Here is a 17,926-nt window from a genome sequence, read left to right as displayed (position 1 = left end):
GATATTTTTTCATATAACGCAGCACTCACTTGTACGCACCTTGGTCGATTAATTTCACATGTGACGATCCTGAAGGGCGTTGAATTTAATCGGAGTTAGAACAAATTAACACTTAACCAGTGGGTTTGGGGCTTCAGATTTGATGATGGAAGGTAAAGAAATCGCACATGAGCGAAAAAATGTAGAAATGCAATGTTTTGATTACACAAACATGTTTATGGTGTTTAAAATGATGCTTTTTAAATAACTTAATACATCGCTTTTATCTATGCACCTTGGCAGACACTGATTGTCAATTTTCTCTTCGAGCTGGTAAACAAAACACACTTGCAAGAGGATTATTTTCCGATTTATGTTGCGCACATTTCAGAGCGTAAGCGTAAAATCAAGCCAAATTCAGTATGGTTACCCTAATTTCTTCCCGCTTTGTGGGATTGAAAATTGAAGACGATGAAGATGAGTATCGAAAACCGAAGCAAAAATCGAAACCGGCCCCATCGGGTGCCAAGCAACAGCAGCAGCAGCAATCGGTAAAAAATAGTGTCCCTGCTTCCAAACAAACGGCCCAACAGCAGCAGCAGCAGCAAAAGAAGCAGAAACCGGTAGGAAACATTGCTGCGACCAGTGATAGCTTTTAATCTGGGGTAAATGTATATTGAATTTCTTATTTCCTCCAGAAAGCACCGAAGAACAAAACACCGAACGAGGCGGATCAAAAAGACCAATGGTCCCAGTGGCAGCAAAAGGATTCGGAGCTGCTGGAAAAGAGCTACATGAGCGATCTCGAACAGGCCCTGTTGCAGTCGAAGCTGGACTTTGAGGCGAACAAAACTAAGTACGAGGAATCGGAAAAGACAGAAGCCTCCAAGCAGCAGCTTGCGGGCAAGTCGAAGAAAGCGAAAACTTTTTCGCTGCACGAGTTCCAGGAGAAGGTCGAGAAGGACATAAAGCAAAAGGAGCAGCAACGACAGCGACGGCAGGCCGAAGAGGAGTACAACAAAAATTACACTTTTTTCGAACAAATCGATCTCGAAACGAAACAAATCATCAACAAAGAACAGATGAAAGCACTGTTTCAAACCAAAGCACTTTCGGCCGCTACCAAAAACGGCAAGGAGGCATCCAGGAAGAAGGGCAAAGGCACAGCCCCAGAACCGGCAAGCGAGTTGGATCTGCTCAAGGCGGAAAACACAAATCTCAAGGAGGAGCTCACAGTTCTTCGTTCGCGGTTTAAGAAGATTGCCTCCGTGCTGGCCAGTGCGGAAATGAAAGAAAAGGGACAGCTGCTGCTTGAGATAGACCAGTTAAAGAAAGCGCAGGAGGACATGACCACGGAAATGACGGAGCTCTACGGTGAGCTCGAGCAGGCCAAGTCCAGGTCGAACCAGGATGCAAAGAGCAAGGAAAAGGGAAAATCCCGCAAATCAGTGCATTTCGGCAATGGGTCCGAGCCAGCGGCTGCGAACTGCTCCAATTGAAGTGTATCACTTTAAACCGTAAACTCAGTATTGAAAAATGAATCTCACATACATTCTATTAAATTGCGGTAGTTTGAACTTGACCATGTGAAATAATTTTGTAATAAAAACGTTGGTGTGACAAATGAAATGTGATAAAAGAAATATAAGGAAAATAAACCGCATGGGAACTGTACTTAGTGCTTTTAATTTGTATAAACAATTGTTTAGTATATATACATTTTACTTACTATTTGCGCATTCGAAAACCAATCTGTTTCAGTGAAACGCAGAATGGCGATTCCGAAGGGCCACTGAAAACTTGGCATTATCCACCCCAAACACAAAAAGGAAAACAGACTACCATATGAAAACTATCTGGGCGTAACTGTGCTTAATGCTGCCTATAAGATCTTGTCCTTCGTTCTGCAGGAACAACTAATCCGAAATTCCGATAGGGGAGATCCGTGAAACGATGATTGAGTTTCGTAAGAACGCTTCCCGCCGCTACACTGATTTCGATACCGCAAATGGTGGCATAGCTACAGTAAAACTGTATAAGTCCATGACTAGTTTCAGAATACCGACCAAATTTACCAGACTTGTTAGAATTGGCCATGGCCATCGTCACAAGCCAGTTGAAAGTGGGTAAGCTCTCCAAACACTTCACTATCACCAAGGCTGTTTCCTATTCTACATCGTGCTAGAGCAAGCTACGGCTAATCTCGCTCTGCAGCGGCTGATCCTGGTCGTTTTCAAATTTATGCTAATTGCTCACCGATTTCAAACAAAAACATACAAAGTTCAAACGTTACTCAAACTCAAACTTTAAGAAACAATGAAGAAATTAATGAGGTTTAGCCTTTTTGTGAATTTTCGAATGATCTCCCAGACCACTTGAGGATCTGAAACCTTTGTCACATACCCTACACTGGTATGGCCTTTCGCCGGTGTGAGTGCGGATATGAATCTTTAGGCTAGATGACTGTGCGAACATTGATGAACAATGCGGACACTGATAGTGTTGGTCCTTGTTGTGTATTTTCGAATGTGCTGCCAGATGGCTTGCTGAATGGAAGGCTTTGTCACAGACTTTACACTTGTATGGCCTTTCGCCGGTGTGAGTGCGGATATGAATCTTTAGACTAGATAATTGCGCGAACATCGATGAACAATGAGGACACTGATGGTGTTGGTCCCTATTGTGAATTTTCGAGTGATTTGCCAGATTACTTGATGTCCTGAACGTTTTGTCACAGACTTTACACTGGTATGGCCTTTCGCCGGTGTGAGTGCGAATGTGATTCCTTAAGCTTTTTGAAAGAGCAAACTTAGCAGGGCAATGAGAGCACTGGTAATATTCCTCCTCAAAGTGAATACTGGTGTGCTCCGTTAGCGTTGAACGTGAACGAAACGTTCTGGCACAGATCTTACACACGTAAGGCCTTTCGTCAGTGTGGGTACGGATGTGAGTCTTTAGATTAGATAACTGTGCGAACATTGACGAACAATGAGGACACTTATGCTGTTGATCCTTGTTGTGAATTTTCAAATGCTTCGCTAGTATGGTTGATGAATGGAAGGCTTTGTTACAGACTTTACATACATGAGGCCTTTCGCCGGTATGAGTGCGAATATGGATCTTTAGGCTAGATAAGTGTGCGAACCTTGATGAACATTGAGAACAGTGGTGCTTTCGTTTTTGGCGATGGCTTTCGGGGTTATCCTGTTCCAAAATAACATTCTGTCCATCGACATCTTCATTCTCTAATTTGATCGCAATTGGATTTTCCTCTGCCTCAAACAAATCATCCGGTTCGTTGTTATAACATTCATATGTGCTGTTCGCTTGATGGACAGTACAACTCTTCTGGTTCAAGTGCAAATCCTTCGCTTCATCCGGTGAGGTAACTTTAGTTTTAATTGACAATTCTGTGCCAACCGTTTGTTCGGCAGAGGGGTCAAGATGGTCTTCAGTGATTTCTAATTCTTTCTTCGCTGTGTTCTGCTGTTTGATAAATCTATTGACCATATCATTCTTTTCATTGCATCGCCAGCGAAACCGATCCATCTTTTTCAAACCCGCTTCGCACATCGCGCATAAATACGATGGAACTCCAGGTAGGAAATTAATCTGTAAAAATATGAGTATCACAGACCAGTTTTTCTTGTGGAACAAAGCGAAATGTCTTTTGTTACAGTGTTACTACCTGTAGACCGGTAAAATCGAAGATTTTTTGAAGTTTGTATTGCCCGGAATCGTCGCGCGTTAGAGCCGACAAAGCATCGGCCGACAGACACCATCGGCATATTTCTGCGCTTCTGGAAAATAATTCGTTATGATACCTTTTGATCCTTGTCGAACACCGAGTTAATCGTCCAACACCATCCCCTTTCCTAATCAATTCCGAAGACTTCATTTTGACTGCAATGGATTTTTAAAGCGATTTTGTAAAATCGTCCACTTTGCATTTGTTTGTTTATTATTCGGAGAAGGATTCTGCCTTTTGACAATCGATCCAGTTTTGACAGCTTCGAACGTTCGTAAACATCGGCGCTCCAGTTTGAGTGGCATTGATGGCACTCATTTCGGTTGGTTGATTTAAAATGCTTTTATGATTTGGGGTCAGGGTTGCTTTATGGTTTGAGTCGGAATTGGAGTCCTCCAGTTATTAAAGCCGTCGTGGTCTACAATGCCCGGAGCATCTTGTTCGTTGTTTAAAAAAACTCTTCGTTTGTTAGCATTTCGTGACATTCTAGAGCGCTGCGGTAGCAGCAGTCATTCAAGATTGCCCGCGTGTTCCACTGCCGATCGTTTGCTAGATTCTTTAGAAATATGCATGTGTGGAGGGACCATGGAGATGCCGTTACAACAGCGAGCCAAACGCACTGTACGAGGATCTCGCTAGCGTGCAGCGTTCTCCGATGGGCTGGTCATGTCATGAGACTGACGGAAGTCCTGCCCCGTTTAAGATGGCAAGACTGCATCGACAGCTATGCGAGAACGGCGACGGTAACGAGTTGGTGGATGTAGGCGTTTCACCGCGAGTGACCAATCTGTGAAAAACTTACAATCTGAACAAGCCAGCAGAACAAGCAGAACAAAACTTAATGTACAAGGACCCAGAGGATGTAATCGTTTGCGACGGCTCGAACTTGCGGCATGGAAATTTCGGATGCTGTCGCAGGTGGATGAGCTCCAATTGACCTCATCAGTACCTGCCCCGACAGCTTCAATAGCTGATGCGTGGTGTTGTGCTATGCCGGCTGCTACACTCGTTAGGCATGAAGTAGTTTCAAAATCGCCATTGTGAACTGAATGAGTCGAGAAGTCGAATAAACTCTGGCAACGACGTTATCAGCTATCTAGGAGAGACAAACCCATCTAGCCTGTTGCAGGGAACGAAGCCGAAGGAATTCTGTGAATCATACGACAAATTCATTCGAGATGCACCAGAAAAGGCGACCTTGCCGGCTAGTGGAGTTAGCACGCTAAGACGTTTGCGGATCAGTAAATCCTGCAGGTCGGAATGGACAGAAATACTTCGTCAATTTTGTGTATATATAGTTTTTTAAATTATTTACGCGTTCAAACAGCATTTCACAGAAAGCAAATCTGTTCCAGAGATTGATAGAATGAGAATTTTTTATGGAACTCCGATACGCAAGCTTTTCACGGTTCAATTTCGGGTTTCGAATTCAAATTTCCGTTTCCATAGCAACACTAAAGCGCTATAAGTTACGATCACTAAGGCCGCTCGGTGTCGTAACAGGTGTATGGGATGGATTTTCTGGGCCAAATAAAGCGATAAGCTTCCACGTGTCCCTGGTAGGATCCTTCCCATGGCAAAACAATCCCGTCGTCGCAATCGCGTCGCGTTGACAATATGTTTTCTACACAAACAGTGTGTGCGTGGTTTGTGTATCGTCATCTTTGCTCTAAATTCTGCTTATTACCAAGATTCTGCCCCCCGTTCGATGGGAATCAAAGCAGGCCACAGGATAGGAGATGGAGCAAAAAAGCAGTCTCGTCCACACGTCAACAGTATCTCCCCAGGCGATGCTGGAAAATCCGTTCCGTTGCTTCCGGCGAACAGGCGAAGGTGGGAAGCTGTTACCACGGATTATTTCAATTCATACAGTGAGCTACACAACACAGCGAACCACATGTGTTTGTGTTTGTGCGAGCAAAGTAGGCCCCGCTTGGTTTCCCCGCGTTTCCGTGGAGGTGCCTCAACAATTGAAAACAGATGAAAATCGTAAGCCGGAGAACGGATTTGCTTTGGAAGGTTTTTTTATGTACCGGCAGTGCAGGAAACTCGTCAACTTTCGTTCGTTTTTCGTTCCGTGTAAAAAAGAGACAATGCGCCGCGAGTGGAACTCCCGGCACGGTGTGTTTACAGTGAAGCGTATGGGGAGAAGGATATAAAGGGTATTGAGTTTTTTGCGTCCTCCTTCGGCTACACTTTTACCCGGATTCTATTCCATTAGCAATGCGTTTGTTTGATTTAATCCTCCGTATGGAAATGCCGCACCCGGGGAAAGAGGAAAAATTAAATCTAACTGAAAAAATATTTCCCACTTTTAGTGTCGGGGCATCTGCGGTTATTTCAGGTTCGACTATCGATTTCCACACAACAAAGGCGGCCCCGTTGCAATGGCGATGCATCGGTTTCAATTTCTAATAACGCTCCACGCAAGATCGATAGCAACGGCGATCAAATTAATGCCCGCCGGAACCGCCATGGTGAGTGACATTGGAGTGTTGCCATGACAACAGGACAGCAGGCTTCCCAAGACTCGCCAAAAATGGATTGAATGTAAGGACGAGAATGTCGATGATGATGATGGCGCGGATACGATAATTGTCTCTGATTGAAGCGCGCTTTCCGCACGTGGTCGCGCTGTGTGATTTATGATGGACATTTTGTGCCCATCTCTCCCGCCGTCGGAGATGATCACCGTTTGCTTTTTGGATTCCGCAGTTTCCTCGGAAGCGGCTGTGTCGATGATGGCTTGTAGATTGATGGACGAATGGTACGACTTTTTATGCGGTTTGTTTGAGTTTTCAGCGAATCTCCGCAAAAGGAAATGGGGCTCAGTTCCGTGGCGTTTTTTTCGCCTCTTTGAGTGAGTCGTTCCCGGTTTTCACCGAGAACTGAGAAAAAACATGGAATCAATTTCAATCAAGCACTTTAAATTAATGGAAATGAGGTGCCTCTCGCGCTTCTTTTTTCCACCGCTTAGCCGTTCATCAACACGAAGGAATTTATGCGACGAGCGAAAATCTATTCCACATTTTGTCACCGTTTTATTTGTTCTTGTCCTCCCCCACGCCACTTGAAGGTGCGTTGAATATTCATGATTTAGAGGCGAGTGCAGACAAAAAAGTTGACGCCAGCAGACACGCCGCACTGCTCTAGGCCTTCGCAACGGCCGCAAAGTGTGGTGCAAAGTGACAGTTGTCGTCACGTGGATGGACAGCGGCGGTCCAATGGCAACCCGAGCGTCCTTTAAAAAAAAAGTAATGAAACGTGGCCACACCAGACCAAATGAGCGGCAGGACATTCAGAGGCACACGGTGCAAACCGCTGCTCGGTAGACCGCAGAGTCGCCTTCTGGGCACGCAAGAACTCCAATCACAGTCGGAACGAATAGCGACGAATGCCGTTAGTGGAATCGGTAGAAACATATTTTCATCAACGAGGAACGGAGCCCCGCGAGGGGTGGGTTTTATGCTCCAATTCAGAATCCTTTCCGCGGTCTGGGGATTGCCAGATATGGTTTTAGCTCCATGAACGTTTTATATAGAAATATCAATTTGGAACATCGTTGAGTTATTCAAATAAAGTTATTCAAAATAACACTCAAACTAAGCTTCTAAATATTATACAACATGTTGTCCAAGTTTCACTTCACAGAGCATAACCCTCGCTCTATGCTCCATTAAATACTCTATTCCACGCGGTTTGTGCCACCGCCGCAGCCGTAAGGACCCTAGGGAGGAAGTGACCATTTTTTTCGCCTTCGCTCTTGTGCTTCCGATGAACGATAATGGGAGATTTGTACCATGAAATTGTCCCCAAATTGGTTTTCTACGGAGAGCGGTGATTGTGGGGCATTTTGAATACTTCCGTCCTTTCTGTTTGGGTGCTGGAATTTTCGCCGAAAATGGGTTCGCGGGGAAAGGGATGAAAAAATTGCTCCACCGTGACGTTGCATCAATCAAGTTTAATTGATTTAAAATAGAATTTAGTCCCGTTTTGAAGAAGATTAATTGAATGCTAATTAAATTGAAGCAAACAACGCAAAAAATGCGAGCCAAACGGAAGCAGCTCTTTTCGATTAACGGAATGGCCACGCAATCGAATTGTCCTGCTCGCCGCAGTGGTTCTGCTTAATTTACTAGAAAACCTGCCTCCGTTGTAAATCGGAGCCCGGGGCCGTGTCTTCCCACGGGCTCTGAGTGCATCCGATCGGGATAAATCGCGTAGTGCAAATCCTTCCATTCTTTCCGAAATTTATTTGCCCATTTTGTGTGCCGCTCTGTGTAACGGTTGTTTTAAAAACGGCCACACTGATAGTGTTGTGTTGCACCGGCGGACATAGCGGGACAGTGAGAGCGACTTTATGGCATGCCACCGAAGCAAACAGTGGCACAGTAATTAACGATTGAAAAAGGACACGGTTCTTTGGTTAGTGGCGCGCCCCGTCCAAACATTTTGCGTCACGTGCCATTGAGCAGAGAAGATTTATTGGCTTTTTTTCGGGGGAAAAGGCAACACCCGGCAAAGACTAGGAACGCGGCGTCACGAGCCCATAAATCATCGGTGGAGATGCTTGATTTACATTTCCCGCCCCGTGGCTCCGTGGGACGTAAAAAAGTGGACGAATTTCCGCTCGAAACTTGACCGCGCGCTTCCGCTGATGAGCTCCGTTTTTGGCGAATCAAGTTGCAGAAGTGACTTAAAATTAATGAACCACCGTGCTCCTTTTGAGGAGGCAATCTTGAAGGGCCACCACAAGATGAAAACGGGGTGAAATATTACTATAGTTCTGCTGACTCCCAGACCATTGTTAAACATTTTAATAACAGCTCTTTTTTTCTCTAAATGTTTTTTAGATAAAACACATACGACACAGGCCACGCAACCCACTCGGTAAGGATATTTTCCATTTCATCATTATTCTCGAAGGGACGTTGCAATCAGTGAAAGCATTCTCAGGGCACCTTCGTCCTGCTCATCGCCACCGGAAGTTCGCTGACGTTCGCTGATGGATTCCTTTTATCCACTCCACTCCAAGCCCTATCTGCGCCACAATCCGTCCACTTTTTTCAAATTATGCACTCCGTCTTCGCTCGTCCACGTCCGGTAGGTATAACGGGGCCTGACAATAAGCCGACCGGAAGGAAGAAACGATTGTCGATGCCGGCTATCATCGCCGGCATCATCACCACCGTCACCGATATGCACCACTCCGGCGACGGCGTGTTCAGCGTAGCGGAAGCGGCTTAACAGTTTCAAAAAAGCCGTCCTTCACCCGGCAACGTGGGCAGATTGTCGAATGCCGCTCACTCACGCCGTCGGTGAAGATATTTAGAACGGATCGGTTTCGGTCGGCACGAGACCGAGAACATTCTTTCAATCGGCCAACCGGGAGGGACACAAAAAAGCCTCACCAACCAACCACACTAATGCTTCCACTGGTCCTGCTGGGAGCTCAGCAGCGCGAAGTTTCGCTGCAACCCGGAACAGTGATGGCAGAATAAACAGCGCAGCCTTTGGGGACAGTTTATAACGAACTCAGTTGTGGCATGAATTCATTTTTTTTAAATTTTATTTGTTTTTGAGGTACGCCAGACATGTTGGAAAAGACATCGGACACACACTCGTCAATTTTCACTCGAGTTTCACGGTGAGAGAGGAAGAACTTAACCCACCTTACGAAAGTCGAACAAACACTAATTTTCAGCCATTTTTTAACAGAACATCATGAGGCACTCGGTCAAAAGCTGCACTGGAGTCGGTTGTATAAATAACATCAAATTGTTGGCCTTTCGAAATTAAAATTTGCTTGCCAAATGTGTGCCAGGTGTAACAGGTTAGTGTTGACCGACCGTATAGGGACAAAACCATGCTGGTGAACACTAATGTACTGTGAGAATGCAAAGGACAAGGATTCAGGTATTATAATCTCGAACAACGTACTACACGCGCTGCGATAATTCAATAGTCTTTGTCACCCTTTTTTGGAATCGGTTGCATCCAGGATCGTTTCCGAAGAGAAGGGAAACGGCTAAGCTGTAGCGACATATTGAAGAGAACATTTAACGGATGCACAATCCGTTATCTTAATATCGAGGAAGGGATGCAATCAAGACCAGGACAGTGAGACTGACATTTTAAAAAAACATTATAAAAACCCAATTATTGAATTAAAATTTGAATGGAATAGTTTCTATCAAGAAATCGGTCGTCGTGTAATGGAACTGCTCTCGGCGAGGTGCTTTGAATGCCATAGCAACCACTGTAGGCATTATCCCTTCTCACGGCATGCTGCGGTCGGGGCGGCTCACCAGTTGCTGCAGATCCTGCAGAAAGGGGGACGCGCGCGCCACAATGACGTTGTGTTCTGCTCCGGTTCGTCCTATTGTGCCGTCGTCGTCGTCTCGGGCCCCGTGGCGCGTGTGGTTTGCAAATGCGCGCGCTATATTGACGGAAAATCTCTCCAAATCTCTGTCCTTCGGTGGCGGTCGCTCCGTTCGCTGTCCCACTCGCTCCCGCTGGCCGGAGCGAGAGGGCACTTGTGGCGTTTACTTTATTTTTCCCTCGCTAGCAGGTTAGAACCAGGCGGCGGCAGCGGTGGCGCTCGGATTTTATAATGATTGGTCGGGAGCGCAAAGGACGTGTGCTGGTCTGTTGCCAGGATTTTTCCCCGGCCAAGCGGAGGGAGCGAGTGCGGCGCGCTGCGGTTTGTTTGCCGGTGTGATTTTCCTTCTCGTCGCCGGAACGGATCTCGCCAATCGTCACCCATCGCGTCCCATCCTGCGGCCCATTCATTTGTTCAGCCGCCGCAGAGGGACTGCCGACGACGACGACAGCCGTTCGGCGCGTGGTTTGGTCGATTTTGCGTAAGTGGCAGCTGGAGAGCTTCATTCCATTTTAAACCGCCCGACGGGTCGGTCGTCGTGGTCCCGGCGGACGATCGCCTGTGCGCTGTTTCACGGGTTCCGGTCCGGTGTGATTTGAACGGTGGTCCAGCCGGCGAACGAACCCCGTGTCTTGGATTCGGTGGTGTGAAAGTGATCTCTTATTGAACCGGAAGTCGAGCGAAGTGAGTGATTTTTATTCCACATCAAGAAAGAAACCGGCAGCGGCCACGAGTGTCAAGTGTTACGAAGCTACTCGAAGGTTTGTGCATTTTAAAATTTAATTTCCCTTACTTTAAAACATCATTCATGGTAAGAAATGTCCGCATATTACATCAAAATTCGCTTATCAGTGGTTTTTTGAAACGCGCTCCAATTACCGCAGTCGAGCACAATGGAAACCGATAAGCGCCTGGCCGCGCTTCCTAATCGCCAAATTTGTGCAACTTCAATGATTACATCAAACAGTTTTCCCGGCACGGGGTGGCCTCCCTCGGGGTGGCCGCAACAGCGTGTAGCACTTGATTTATGAGGAAAACCACTAACTCCGATACCCCCGCTAATGGAAGGGTTAACACATGAGCCACCGTCATCGCGCCGATGATGCTGCTGATGATGATGGACGGGATTCAGGTTACACGGTCGTGAAGGGATGGGTGGTGGCCTCGTGCCCTTGCTCCCATTAACTTCCCTCCGCATGCTGCCGTGCCATGTGCCGTTGGCGTAACGGAACACGTGTGTGAGCAGGTTTTTTCAGGATACGACCATCGAATAAAACAGTAGGAGACCGAACGTACCGGGAATTGAAATCCTTTCCGTCGCATGGGGGAAACTTCGCCATGGGAATTGGTGCCGAGAACGTTCGGTTTATTATTTTCTAATGATCCCACATGTCGAATTGCAAATATTTATAAGTTTAAATTATTCGCGCAACTTTCAAAGGTTTAATACGCTGATTGGAAAGAAAGAATTAAACTGATCGTTGCCCATCCATGATCAATTAGTCAGGAGAAGTTCAACGTTAGCAAGGTTACTAATTCGTATTAAATGTTAAAAAAACGTGCTAATATTACAAACTTGAGATAAAAATTAAAAAAGGGGATCAATGTAATTGATTTCTTTTGATTGAGTTCGTTGAAACTAATATACTCCTACTGGACACACAAATCATTAAAAAAGGCCGAACGGATCTTTATCTTGCCCACCGATTATCGGATTTTATTTGCCAAAAGAATAAAACAAAGCTCGACACTCCGACAGCCATCAATTGTTCATTACCCCGTCACTCGGAATCTGTGGCGCGCATCGGCCGGAACCGCACTCCGCAAAGGGAACGACATTTTCCGATGTAATTGAATTTCTCGCACGCATAAATTTACCATTTTGCTGTATGTGTGTCTGTGACCCTTCTGTATGTGTGCGCGTCAATCACTTGTTCGCGTCATCAGCACGAGGGGCGCACAGGTAGCGGGCGAATATCGGGAATCGCGAGCCGACAACATCCTGTGTGACAAATTTCGAATGTCCTCGCATTGCACCGGGTTGTAAAAAAACGAAGTCTAGGAACGGTCGTCAAGGGGTGTCCTCGGGCCGTCGGGAGGAGTTCGCATTTTTTTTTAATCACTATCTCTCGCCGACGGAAGGGACGGATTGAAAAATCACTCACGCGGCCCAAGCGGACTTTTAAATTTGGTTGATAGCGATTTAAAAGAGTGCGTCTGCGGAGGGCGCACCGGTTCTTTTGTCCCTTGCCTCAAGATGCCGAAAAGGAAGGGAGAGAATGTCAAATGTGAGGACCCTAATTGGGAATTGATTCGTCCTGCGGTTCGTCCTGCCGACGAAGACAAACAACCGACGGCGGGTCCGCGGCCACGAAGAATGGGTGAACCTTTCAGCGGGTGATATTTTCAGCCGACCAGGCTGATTTATGGTCCGCTGGAATCGGCGAATTGAAACTTTCGTCTCACAAACGAAAGGACAAATATGGTAATCCCGCCCGGGGAAGAAAAATCCGCTTCCATTAAGGGAACCGCGGAGCGAAGTAAATTTATGGTGATTAAAAAGGATTTCTTTGTTTTTTACTTTTACAGCCCAGTCTCCCCCTCCCCCCTGGTTGGCCAAAACTTTCTTACGCCTGAGAGACTCGTCGGGGCCATCGGGCTGATACGTAAAACTAAGAAAATGAAAGATTCGCGGATTTCTAGCGCAGCTTTTTATTTGAGTTTTATTACTGTTCCGTTCATCCGTTCGCGACATCCGCGGTTCGCGTGAGACCAACTTGTGCTTTTAATTGTGGAAAAGTGTTGAAACTGCATCCCCAGTCCGGTCCGCTTCGTTTTTATGGCCACGTGATAAATCTCGCTCAGTTCGTGGTGCATCGCTCCGTGCATCGATTTTTGTGCCACAAACAAACGTCCTGGACGCAGTCCTGCAGTCTGTGGCAGAAAATTATTTCAAAATCACTCAAATACACGGTTCTGGTAGGGATCAGTGCGAATGACTCCTTGTTAGCCTGTCGGAGACAAGCAAGACCAATACTCCGATTTCGGAAGCGCCATACATTGAATTAACACATTTATAAAGACAAGATGGGAATGGTTTTACCAAGGAGCACACCTTTCAGTCGAACGTGTGCTCGAGATCCCTACGAGACCCGAAGCACCGGAGCCATTTGGGAGGCGTGGAAACTAAATTTATTTTGAGACTTCCCCAAACCAACCGGCACCGAGAAGATGTCTTAAGTGTGAAGATAATGGGGTCCTGGGTTTTCCCGGTAAGACAAACTATCTCCATTTTTGGTACGGTTCCAAGTTCCCATTGTGTTTCTTAGCCGCAGGGAACATTCTCTTCGGCCTTCTTCTGGTCGGTCGGCACCCTTGGAAACCCCTCGCCGATTCTAATCTGCTAAACAAATAATGACTTGCCGGGTGGACAATGGACACCGAATGCTGATTGTTTTTGCCGAGGTAGCCAGCTATCATTTTCTCATCTTCGGACACACACCGGACATCATCGGATCTACGTATTGTGAATTAGTCATCCATCTTAATGCGCATTTCATAGACAACATTCCATTCCGCACGGATCCCTGCTCTAGCCGGAACGGCTGACCGAGTTTACGAGCCCGAGACAAGCATAAGTTTAAGAGTTCCCCATCAAACCGAATCATAAAACGCGTGGCCCGCGCCCAGAGATTTATCTGGAGCCGTTAAGAGCGACTTTTAATTTCGTGAAAACACGCTCCGCTCCGGGAAAATCCTGGCACCACCAAGGAACACGATGATCGAAGAGTGGTGATAAGAGAATCGCGTCACAAGCGCGAGGGTTGCCGAACCGCGTGTTTGCCGAAACGCCGCCGAAGCGGAACTAATTAACTCCAAATTAACTTAGCATCTGCGGCGTCCTGTGCCGCCGCCACGCGGGACGAGTGCCAATCGGCATCGACACGGGTGCTCCACTAACTGGCAAACAATTGTGGAAGTTTTATTTTATCCCGTTCCCGCTCCGCCGAAAGCTTCCCCGCAAAGTAAATGGACCATTTTTTGGAACAACCCCCGACCACGAACCAACAACATTAAAATTAGCATTGCAAAACGCCCTGTCCCATGTTGTGTCTCCCAGACCCATGAGCGTCGCCTACTGCGGCCACACTGCACAGGGTGGCGATGAACAGGGTGTTTATTCTCCGCGCAAAGCTCGGCACGGTGAAAGGGACAAGTTTTGGAATTTTATTTACAACGTGCGGTGTGGTCCCCAACAACAAGGAGGAGGCAAACCGCCAAACAACGGACACGTACTCCGCCTTCGATGCGCGAGCAGAAAATCCAAGGAGCCCGAGTCGAGTTTTTCATTTTTCCGTGGAGCACGAGCGCTTCGCAAAAAGTGGGAGGAGAATAGGGCCGTCTTTGGGCGCCTCCTACCCGGTGGAAAAGTGCAGATTCCTGTCCTTGGGCCAGGGGAAATTCCGCTTTGTCCGTGCAACTTTCTCGAGAACATATGCTTCGGTTCCATTCGCAGCGATGCCGAGCGATGATTCATTTTTCAAATTGTTACCGTAAAATGTGAAACAATGCAAATATTACCCTTTTACTTGGGGCACTGGATCGATGGGGGATTAAATTTTCATTTTTAAACGAAAAAGCTTTTAAGATAATTATGCTATTTAGCTATTTAAATGCTATTTAGTTATCATATTTGAGTAATTTAACTAAGGAGACCCTGACCCTGAACTCTGCATTAGCTTAAGTAGAACAGCGGAGTGAAATCGAGTAACAAACTAAAAAACCTTTAACCATTAACCTAACTAGATTCGAAAAAGGTAGAACGTTTGGCTTAGATAAAATGTAATAGGCTAATAAAGAGTATTAATGAAATCAGAACTCGATAAAAAGTGCAAAACTATATAACCTTTCTCGAGGTTTGGGAATGAAACATTTTAATATTTAGCGACAGCTGAATATTTTCCAGAACCAGAATGTTTGTTTGTTAAGCATAGTAAAAATGTTATAAAAGATAATTTAAAATGTATAATAATCTTTGTCTATTGCTAGTACTACAAATTTATTAATGAAGCACTAAAGGATGAGCAAAATATTGATTAATTAGTTTTGCATAACCGGAATAATTTTAAATTGAAATTAAAACCTCTCCCTCGAAGCAAGTTATCCTTCGAATGAGCAGAAAACTAATTTACTAACATTCAAACCCTCCATTTCGATTCAATCCTGGGTGGGGTCCACTCTTCCTGTTGGTGTCAATCAAACCCGATGCAATTCCCGGCTGGAAGGAGCTGTCGCTACGAGGACCAACGAGGCCCTCGGTACTCGGTATGTTTCGCTGGAAACGGCACTCATTCCAATGCCCAATGCGGATTGTTGCATCCGGTCCCCCTATCATAGGTGTGTGTTCGATTGTGAATGGATTGAAATGACATGTTAAGCGCGATAGCCCATCGGCACTTCCGTCCGGTCCGTCGGTCCGTTGCTATCTCGGAACAGCCATTTGATTGAGTTTTATATTTTATTCAAATTATACAAAAACATCCACACGTCTGCGACCGGGCAGGTGTTGTAATTTACTCCTCCATGTTCAATTTAATTCTTTCTAGGAAACCCATCCAAGATGACGGAAGAATTGCAAACGCAGCAGCAACCGCAGCAGACCCCGATGCAGCAGCCGCAGCCAAAGACCCGACTCGGACCGCAGGATTACCGCAACTCGGAGCTCGTCACCAAGTTCATGGCCGCCAATCCTCCCTATCTGTACTCTCCTGCCGTCGGGCCGCACAATTTTTTCTTCAGCGAAATGCTTCGCTCGTTGGTGGCCAATAAGCGCAACGAGAGTCTGCGTAACGCCACTGAGCAACTGCATCACCATCAGCAGCAGCAGCAGCAGGCACAAGCCCAATCACAGCATCTTCAGCAGGGTCACCTGGCCCTGCAAGCTGCATCTACTCGACGGCCTCGCAAGCGATCCTGGAGTCAGCACCGGTACTATCCGGAACTCGCCGCGCAGAAGGAGGGCAAAGATGGTGAAGATCGTCCCACTGCACATCCAGAAAAGCCACTCGAGTTGACCAACAAACTGTCCGCGTTCGGTGGTCGCAGCTTGCTGTCGTCCGGCATCGGCTCCGCAGGATCCAAGGTATATTCTGAAGAACCTCGGGAAGGTTTTAAGACCCCTGCGTATCCGGAGCGCAAACAGGAGCACCCGTCGTCGGCAGCTGCCAGTGCGTCCGAGAAGTCGATCATCAACCATCAGTCGACCATGCTGCCGGAGCCACCGACTGGTTCGATGCCCCCCTCCGATCTGATCCTGCCGCCGCCACCACCGGTCTGGTATCCACCGTTGTACCCGCCGTACGGTATCGATCCGCTGCATTTCTTCATCGATCTGCGTGTCTCTGGGCACATATACGATCGCAAAAAGGACTCCAACTCACCCGGATCCGAGGGATCGCAACTGTCGGTAAAGAGCGAACACACGAAACTGGGCGGTGATCGGCAGGGCTCGGCGTTCAGTGTGCCAAAGCCCCGTTCGGATGCCCCGGTGGCGGCCGAGACGAGTTCGGCCATCAATCTGGCGTCAGCGATTGACGAGGGCAGCTCCTTGGTTGACGATGGGGCACCCGAGCCATGCGGCGGAGCACCGCTATTCGGAGACGACCCGAAGCTGGACGCGATCACGAAGAACACGCACTATGTGCTGCAAAATTTGCCCCGCATCTACGAGGATCTGAACGGGAACCACAAGATGGCCGGCGATCGCTGCCTGACGGACGACGACACGAACGGGAACATGAGTTGCGATGAGCAGGACACACCGGAACACGAGCAGGACAGCAAATCGGTTGGCTCCGCGAGCGAGGATGTGGCGGGTGAGGAGAATAAATACAAGGACGCCGATTTGAACGTGATCTCGGACGAAGAATCGATTGCGGTCGATGAGAATTAATTGTCTTTGTTTGTGTTAACCTTAGAATCGAGTGAATAAAGTGAGTAAATGTGCAAACCATATTTTAATCTCGGTTGTGAGTTACTTGAGTCTAAAACTTGAGATTTGGAATGTTAAACAGATGAGTCAACCTGTCAATTCGTACCATCAGGTAAATGATTGCAGGTAAAAAAACAATAAATTTTTTTTAGTAGCCGATCTTTGAAAGGGTTAGACCATGTCAAGTATCAAATACTTGTCGGGGCTTGTTTTTGAAATATCGTGTAGTGCTTTAAGCGTTTCAAAAAATATAAAAATTGTGATTTTGGCTTAACACAGAAAGAGCGTCGGAGGACTCCAACAAAGGATTTTCTGATGGCACCAGAAAGGTGTGATGCATCAAAGGTTCTTAAAACCTGACGAAACCGTTCATTCAGATCACTAGTGACAACAAATGATCAATTTGAACCATGCATTGATCGAAAAACGAACAGAATGACGTGTTTTCTGGGCCACCATGGAGGCGCCCGGTGCGGCTGCAACTGGTTCAGGATACAATCAAATGACTTGACCGAGAGCTGCCATCCCCTCCTACTGTATTCGCCAGAGTTGGCTCTTTCCGAATATCATTCCATTCGACGGGACACGTGTTGACTGAGCAGCACTTCTTTTCTATACTAACCATACTACTACCCATGATTAATTGGTTTGCTTTAAAAGAAGAAGAATTCTTTCGTCTGGGAATCTACGATGTAGCAGAGAGACAGAAGAAATGTATATCTAGCGATGCCACATATTTGGAATAAAATAGAATTTTCCATTACAATGTTATAAACATTTGATTTGTTTGAAAAACTCCTGATTCTCAATTTTAAAACCTAAGTTA

At 46.6% G+C, this 17,926-nt stretch overlaps 3 protein-coding genes across 3 annotated transcripts; 2 read left to right on the top strand and 1 right to left on the bottom strand.

Moving 5' to 3' along the window:
* Nucleotides 1-333: 333 nt before the first annotated feature.
* Nucleotides 334-1,612, top strand: LOC131210675 (G kinase-anchoring protein 1-like). Its single transcript, XM_058203956.1, has 2 exons — nt 334-602; nt 678-1,612. The coding sequence occupies exons 1-2, from the start codon at nt 402-404 to the stop codon at nt 1,476-1,478; spliced, it is 1,002 nt and encodes a 333-aa protein (XP_058059939.1). The 5' UTR covers nt 334-401; the 3' UTR covers nt 1,479-1,612.
* A 356-nt stretch (nt 1,613-1,968) lies between these two features.
* Nucleotides 1,969-2,958, bottom strand: LOC131211604 (zinc finger protein 558-like). The gene has a single exon (XM_058205154.1). It carries the CDS (start codon nt 2,956-2,958, stop codon nt 2,305-2,307), a length of 654 nt encoding a protein of 217 aa, XP_058061137.1. The 3' UTR covers nt 1,969-2,304.
* A 7,728-nt stretch (nt 2,959-10,686) lies between these two features.
* On the top strand, nt 10,687-17,083 carry LOC131210465 (uncharacterized). Its single transcript, XM_058203723.1, has 2 exons — nt 10,687-10,870; nt 15,716-17,083. Exon 2 carries the CDS (start codon nt 15,730-15,732, stop codon nt 17,059-17,061), a length of 1,332 nt encoding a protein of 443 aa, XP_058059706.1. The 5' UTR covers nt 10,687-10,870; nt 15,716-15,729; the 3' UTR covers nt 17,062-17,083.
* The last annotated feature ends 843 nt before the right edge of the window (nt 17,084-17,926 follow it).

Source organism: Anopheles bellator, chromosome 2, assembly GCF_943735745.2.
Source record: "Anopheles bellator chromosome 2, idAnoBellAS_SP24_06.2, whole genome shotgun sequence".
Lineage (NCBI taxonomy): Eukaryota > Metazoa > Arthropoda > Insecta > Diptera > Culicidae > Anopheles > Anopheles bellator.
This window is presented reverse-complemented; position numbering and strand designations above follow the sequence as displayed.

What these genes read in the sequence shown, in the direction of transcription:
- LOC131210675 (XM_058203956.1), top strand. Translation starts at nt 402, where the DNA reads ATGGTTACCCTAATTTCTTCCCGCTTTGTGGGATTGAAAATTGAAGAC. An exon ending in AGCAAAAGAAGCAGAAACCG is followed by an intron (nt 603 to 677) that starts GTAGGAAACATT and finishes TATTTCCTCCAG; the next exon opens with AAAGCACCGAAGAACAAAAC.
- LOC131211604 (XM_058205154.1), bottom strand. Translation starts at nt 2,958, where the DNA reads ATGTTCGCACAGTTATCTAATCTAAAGACTCACATCCGTACCCACACT.
- LOC131210465 (XM_058203723.1), top strand. Translation starts at nt 15,730, where the DNA reads ATGACGGAAGAATTGCAAACGCAGCAGCAACCGCAGCAGACCCCGATG.